We start from the raw sequence: 7,610 nt of genomic DNA on the forward strand, positions 1-7,610 counted from the left end.
GGCAAAGTCTTGAGGAGATGTCGCCCCCCAGCGACCAGAGCGGGGCATGACCAGAGATGCCGCAATCACACTCCGCACACGACTCCTTCACAGACAGCAACAGCCCTGCACCTATTCTCAGAGAATGAAAAGGCACTTGCCGGAGAGAGTGAGACAAGGTATCCCTAGGCAGCAGCCTTCCGATGGCGAGTGGAAAACAAACTCTTCTATCCCTTTGCCTTGATGAGCTACAAACACCAAATATGTAAGTTGCCAGTTCTCAAAGAACTGCCGTCAGAGACCGGAACCGATATGCAAATGATCGATACCGATCATTTCAGATGGCTGTCCATCAAACTCCATCCAGGGGCTCAGAAAGGACCACCAGAACGCCCCCACCCCAGGGCCCTGCCCTTCCCTTGAAGGGTGGCTGTTTTAAGTGCAGTGCAAACCTTCTAGCAACTGAAGTCCACGTCGACCCACAGAACTATAGCTCATGAGGGCTTGTCCTGAGCCCTGACTCGGCAGAACAGCCTGGGCGCTGGGCAGACAGCCCGCTAACGTCTCCAGGGAGCCCTGGCTCAGCCGAGCAGGCTCTCCTCTGAGTGGGGCCGGGTGTGAGGGGCGGCGGTGCCCCTGGTGTGGCGGGTCCCACCTGGGGCAGGTGGAAGCAGGTGGTCCAAGAGGGGTTCCCAGGCCTGCAGGCTCAGAGGGGCGGGGCCCCGGCCCTCCTCAGACAGCTTCCCTGGTGCTCAGAGGCTTTGCCGGCTCACCACTAAGAACGCAGGCTGCGCCCCTGAGACTCAAGACAACACAGTCCGTGTGGCTTCACCCCTCACTCACCCACACGTATTCGGGGTAGTCAGCCAGGCGCCTCAGCCCTTTGATGACGGCATCCCGGTCTTCCTCCCATTTCCGTTTGCAGAACACGATCTCCAGGAAGTACCACGTCCAGCCGATGAGGGGCACGTAAAGCAGCTCCCTTTTAGCCAGGACTTTGGAACTCTGGGGGGAGGGCAGAGCAGCTGGCGCATCAGAACCACGAGGTCCCCGAGGGCACGCCCCCGCAGGCCGCCCCCAGGACTGGCTGTCCTCGGGAGACCCTGCCTCTGAGTGTGACGCTCTAGATAAGCATGGACCCAGAGTGCAGGCGCCACCAGATGGGGAAACCGCGGGCAGGCGGGCAGCACGGGAGCCAAGGACCTAGAGGTTGCGCTGGCCGCCAGGCCCGGGGCTCACTGAGGAAGATGCCAGGGCCGCCACGCACAGCCTCATCTGAGGCAGCTGAGCCAACCGGGGGAGGAAGGATTTGAGAGGAAACGCAGTAACACCTGGTCTCATGAGCAAGCCCTGGGGCAGCTGGGGGCAGCCTGCAGTCCCAGGTGCCCTAGCTTGGAGGGACCAGGGGCTAAACCAGAGGGAAGGCCAGACCCCAGGGAGCCATGCCAGCACCTCCCTGGGACCCCATGTCACTTACCCCACCCTCCTGCGACCCCCGCGTCTCGCACCCCACTCCCTCCCGGGAGCCCCACATCGCTCACCCCCAGCACGCCAAAGCGCTCACACATGGTCCACCCACAGAGGAAGTCGATTTCGAAGTTGTGGTTGAGTATGATGACCACATGCTCCTTCCCGAAGTGGCCCACTGTGGCCTGGTCGGTGAACAGGGTGCACTCTGTGCATGACCACCACTCCAGAAGCATGACCAGCTCTGAGGACACAGAGGGAGGGACGTCAGCGAGGTGCAGACCACCGCACTCCGGGCCGGGCCCCGCCCCGCTCTGCTCCCTGACGTGGGCAGGGCTTATACGGTATCAGCCCGACTGGCATTTTCGGCTAGAAATGAGTTTTGATGGTTTATGTTTATGTTTAAAATTAAGTTTCCCGCAATTCTAATTACGCTTCTCTAAGCAAAAGTCAGGGGAGAAGTCAAATGAGAGCAGAAGAGACGGAGGAGGGAACCCGTTTTAGGTGGATGTTTTTCTGACCAACGTATCTAAAGGACTTAATTTAAAACATTTTTTCTTAAAAATCAGATCTCCGCTTTTCTTAAAAATCAAATGTCCCATAGGATGGCACGGTGAGCAAAGCATTCGCTTATTAAGAGAATACACCATCAGCGTTACATTACGATTATTATCAACAACTACGAGTTATTGAACACAGACAGGATACCACGTGCTCTGCTATGTAAATTACATACGTTACGTCATCTGCTTCTCAGGCGACTTGAGTTAGTGCTATTATTATTCCCAAAGCACAGAAAAAAGTGGTGGAGTTCCAATCTCAGCCCAACACACTGAGCCCGGGGGCTCTGTGAAAAGTTTCAGAGGAAGCTTAAAAACACAGAAATAGACAAATAAACTAGGGTCCTCGTCGGGCTACAAAGGGGTCCTCAGTTTATGTACGTTAAGCACTGTAACTCTTACCCACGTTACTCTTTAAGAGAGTTTAGGTGGATACCTTTATCGTCATGCCCGACTGCAGTTCTCACAGGTGCTGTGCACTGATGGGACAGCACACGTTCAGTCCCCAGCAGAGCAGCAGAGCCTGTGGCTGCAGGCCCACAGCCAGCCAGCATCACACCCACCACGGCCAGGCGCCCCAGGAGGGTGGCCTCAGACCAGGAAGCATGGCTCCCAGGCTCAAGACACCTACCAGACAGCCTGTCCTTTGTTTGCTGGACACCAAGCCATCGGTTTTCTGGAGACCGGCCCTAGGGGAGGGAGGCCAGGGAAGGCTGATGGGGCAGGACAGCGCAGTGCTTAGACAGTGGGCTCTGAGCCTGACTTGCCTGGGCCTCGGTTTCCCTGTTGACAGGAGACAATAGTGGCTTCCTCACAGGGCTGTGGGGGACTGGATGGGACTCGGCACGGGGCCTGGTTTCTCCTTCCACTTAGTGTCCCCACCAGCCCAGGTCGAAGTGGGGGGACACACAGCTCCACCCCACGTGCTGGCGTCTGAACTTCCTTTTCTCCACAAGGCGGGGACTGCACGGAAGGCCGACTCTCAGGTAATACCTGAACACTCTCGAACCACAAATTGCGGTCCCTCCTACCCTCGGGGCAGCCAGAGGAGGGGTCATAAAGAGGTCAGCTCCAGGACATGCTCGCCATAAGCTTCATCAAGGGACCAGAGAGGGCTCTGAGGGGACGCAGGCCAGGTCAACAGAGGTAAACTCCCCTGGGATTAACCTGTTAGCCTGGCGACTTCCAGCCAGCATTCAAGGCACGAACAAAGACCCAAGGAATGGAAAGACAAGAGGCCCTGAACAGACCTTCTCCAAAGATGATTTACAGACGGCCAGCAAGCACACGAGTAGCTGCTCGGCATCACCAGTCATCAGGAAAGTGCAGGCCAAAGCCACGGCGAGGCAACCACGTCACACTCACCAGGACGCTGTCATCTAACAAACAGACAATCAATAGCAAGTGCTGGTGAGGAAAGGGTGCCTAGGACCCCTGACGCGGCTGGTGGGGATGTAAAAGGTGCAGCCGCATTGGAAAACTATGTTCCAGACAGAGTAACCCAGCAATTCCACCACTAGGTAAATGCCCAAGAGAAATGAGGACAGATGTCTGTGCAAAAACTTGAACACGGATGTTCATGGCAGCGTTATTCACAAAGCCACAAAGGGGAAACAACCCAAACGTGCGTCAACTGATGCATGAACAGACAGTGCATATCCATATAGGGTGACGTCTTTCAGTGAAACGGGAATGTGGGCCTCACACGCACTACGGTGTGGACGAACCTTGGAAACACTGAGCTCTGAGTGAAAGGAGTCAGACACGACCACACACTGCATGGTTCCATTTGCATGAAACGTGCAAAAGAGGCAAAGCCACCGAGACAGGAGGTAGAATAGTGACTGCCAGGGGCTGGGGAGGGGGCAGAATGGGGGGGGGTGACCACTTCTTTACGGGGTGAAAATGTTCTACGATTAGACTGTGCTGATGGGCACATGACTCTATGAATACACTAACGCCGCCGAACTGCATGCTTTAAATGGGTGAATTTCACCCCCGATAGCTGTTTAAGAATTACACAGCAGAAGGGAACAGGGACTTCCCTGGGGCTCCACCGGTTGAGGCCCCACACTCCCCACGCAGCGGGCCCGGCTTTGATCCCTGGTCAGGGAACTAGGTCCCACACGCCGCAACTAAGACCCGGCACAGCCCGATAAATAAATATTAAAAGAAAAAGAAAAAAGAAATAAAGAGGCCCAAGGTTAGGCGGACCCGTCCATCTGGAAGCACAGGCAGCTGCTGGGGGCTTGCTGAACACCCCACCCAGGCGGCGGGGACCAGGGCTGAGACACACCCGCGTGCAGCTTGGCGATGGCCTGTTCCTGCCCCTTTCTTGATGATGGAGGCCTGGGCAAACCTCCACGTGTCAGCTGGTCAAGTAAGAGCCTGTGGCTGAGACCGTTGCTTCTGAAGCAATTTGCTTGGGAACAAGGAAGGGTTTATTCATTACTGTAGTGAGGACATTTATTTTATTTATTTATTTTTGGCTGCATTGGGTCTTTGTTGCTGCTCACGGGCTTTCTCTAGTTGAGGCGAGCTGTGGCTCTCTTGTTGCGGAGCACGGGCTCTAGGCGCACGGGCTTCAGTAGTTGTGGCTCACGGGCTCAGGAGTTGTGGCTCGCGGGCTCTAGAGCACAGGCTCAGTAGTTGTGACGCACGGGCTTAGTTGCTCCGAGGCATGTGGGATCTTCCCGGACCAGGGCTCGAACCCGTGTCCCCTGTGTTGGCAGGAGGATTCCTAGCCACTGCGCCACCAGGGAAGCCTGTAGTGAGGACATTTAACTTGAGGCCTACCCTCCTCACAGATTCCGAGTGGACAGTACAGTACTGGTAACTGCGGAGCTCTAGAACTTACTCACTGTGCATAACTGATGCTGCACACCCATCTGACAGCACTCGCCCCTTCCCTTCCCCCAGCCCCTCGCAGCCCCCGTTCTCTCCTCTGCTTCCTTGAGCTCAATTACGTTAGGCCCCTCATATAAGAAGGACAAGTGCAGTCTGTCCTTCTGTGACTGGCTCCTCCACATCTTGTCCTCCAAGTTCACCCATGTTGTCACAGACGGCAGGATTTCCTTTCTAAAGGCTGAATAATATTCTCTTGTACGTATAGACCACGTTTTGCCCATCCGTTCGCCCGTTGATGGACACTGACGTTGTTTCCACATCTTGGCTATTGTGAACGATGCTGCAGTGAACGCTGAGGTGTGGCCGTCTCTTTGATGGGGAAATTCTGAGATGCTTTCTCACCACAAGTCTGGGAGGAATCAATACAGCCTCAACCCACTGACGTATAAATCACCCGGCAGGGAGGGTGGCGGCCTGGATGAGCTGCTCCGACCCGCGGGCCCCTCGTCCAAGGAGCAGGGACCTCAGCCACCCTCTGGGGAGGATGCAGAGCCCGCAGGGGGTGCTCAGGACCCCAGTGAACCCGGCTCTCCTGGCCGTCCCCGTGTGTGATGGAGGAAGCCCTGGACGAAGCGAGTAGGCGTGCGAGTCTAAGACTCCCCCCACCCCCCGCCAGATGCGGAATTTTCTAAAAAAGCTACCTTTCAAAGTCATTTCTTCACTTAGGCCTGACAACACGTGTCTCACTCACGTGGGCACTGACACCGCATCTAAAGGCCCCTTGTTTCCACGACCGCCTCCCAGGATGACCTGCAAATCCCGCTGCTGGACACCACAGCGCCGGCTCAGAGCTGCCACCTGCGGGGGACGGACCACGTCCGCTGGCCACTCACAGGTGGAAAGGACGCCGGAGCTGCGACCCCGCGGCACCGTCCAGGCACATGAGGACCACTGCACGGGACTGTGCGCTCATCCCTGGGTGGCCTGCACGGGTACACGGCCTCCTCGCTACACGGCACGCTTCTATGGGCGGGAGCTCCAGCCAGCAGCCGGGATGCAGGGGAGAAAGTGCACATGGGGTGTGGGCGGGGTGCCTTCCCCTGGCTGCACACCCTCCCCTGGCAGCACTTGGGACCTGGGCATTTCTGGTCCAGCGCGAGAGGTCTGGCCCAGGTGGGGCTGGTGAGCAGGTTTATTTTTGGCTGCATTGGGTCTTTGTTGCTGCTCACGGGCTTTCTCTAGTTGAGGCGAGCTGTGGCTCTCTTGTTGCGGAGCACGGGCTCTAGGCGCACGGGCTTCAGTAGTTGTGGCTCACGGGCTCAGGAGTTGTGGCTCGCGGGCTCTAGAGCACAGGCTCAGTAGTTGTGACGCACGGGCTTAGTTGCTCCGAGGCATGTGGGATCTTCCCGGACCAGGGCTCGAACCCGTGTCCCCTGTGTTGGCAGGAGGATTCCTAGCCACTGCGCCACCAGGGAAGCCTGTAGTGAGGACATTTAACTTGAGGCCTACCCTCCTCACAGATTCCGAGTGGACAGTACAGTACTGGTAACTGCGGAGCTCTAGAACTTACTCACTGTGCATAACTGATGCTGCACACCCATCTGACAGCACTCGCCCCTTCCCTTCCCCCAGCCCCTCGCAGCCCCCGTTCTCTCCTCTGCTTCCTTGAGCTCAATTACGTTAGGCCCCTCATATAAGAAGGACAAGTGCAGTCTGTCCTTCTGTGACTGGCTCCTCCACATCTTGTCCTCCAAGTTCACCCATGTTGTCACAGACGGCAGGATTTCCTTTCTAAAGGCTGAATAATATTCTCTTGTACGTATAGACCACGTTTTGCCCATCCGTTCGCCCGTTGATGGACACTGACGTTGTTTCCACATCTTGGCTATTGTGAACGATGCTGCAGTGAACGCTGAGGTGTGGCCGTCTCTTTGATGGGGAAATTCTGAGATGCTTTCTCACCACAAGTCTGGGAGGAATCAATACAGCCTCAACCCACTGACGTATAAATCACCCGGCAGGGAGGGTGGCGGCCTGGATGAGCTGCTCCGACCCGCGGGCCCCTCGTCCAAGGAGCAGGGACCTCAGCCACCCTCTGGGGAGGATGCAGAGCCCGCAGGGGGTGCTCAGGACCCCAGTGAACCCGGCTCTCCTGGCCGTCCCCGTGTGTGATGGAGGAAGCCCTGGACGAAGCGAGTAGGCGTGCGAGTCTAAGACTCCCCCCACCCCCCGCCAGATGCGGAATTTTCTAAAAAAGCTACCTTTCAAAGTCATTTCTTCACTTAGGCCTGACAACACGTGTCTCACTCACGTGGGCACTGACACCGCATCTAAAGGCCCCTTGTTTCCACGACCGCCTCCCAGGATGACCTGCAAATCCCGCTGCTGGACACCACAGCGCCGGCTCAGAGCTGCCACCTGCGGGGGACGGACCACGTCCGCTGGCCACTCACAGGTGGAAAGGACGCCGGAGCTGCGACCCCGCGGCACCGTCCAGGCACATGAGGACCACTGCACGGGACTGTGCGCTCATCCCTGGGTGGCCTGCACGGGTACACGGCCTCCTCGCTACACGGCACGCTTCTATGGGCGGGAGCTCCAGCCAGCAGCCGGGATGCAGGGGAGAAAGTGCACATGGGGTGTGGGCGGGGTGCCTTCCCCTGGCTGCACACCCTCCCCTGGCAGCACTTGGGACCTGGGCATTTCTGGTCCAGCGCGAGAGGTCTGGCCCAGGTGGGGCTGGTGAGCAGGAATGAA

At 57.3% G+C, this 7,610-nt stretch overlaps 1 protein-coding gene across 1 annotated transcript in view; it reads right to left on the minus strand.

The window, feature by feature from the left end:
- Window positions 1-7,610, minus strand: part of AGPAT3 (1-acylglycerol-3-phosphate O-acyltransferase 3) — a 24,637-nt gene that overhangs the window by 12,491 nt on the left and 4,536 nt on the right. Inside the window, exons 2-3 of the mRNA XM_007452497.1 lie at window positions 1,521-1,690; window positions 823-984 (exon numbers count right to left, since the gene is read on the minus strand). Coding sequence (XP_007452559.1) covers window positions 823-984; window positions 1,521-1,690 — 332 coding nt within the window. The remainder of the gene's footprint in view (window positions 1-822; window positions 985-1,520; window positions 1,691-7,610) is intronic.

The sequence above is a fragment of the Lipotes vexillifer genome, unplaced genomic scaffold (assembly GCF_000442215.2).
Source record: "Lipotes vexillifer unplaced genomic scaffold, Lipotes_vexillifer_v1.1 scaffold545, whole genome shotgun sequence".
In the NCBI taxonomy this organism is placed as follows: Eukaryota; Metazoa; Chordata; class Mammalia; order Artiodactyla; family Lipotidae; genus Lipotes; species Lipotes vexillifer.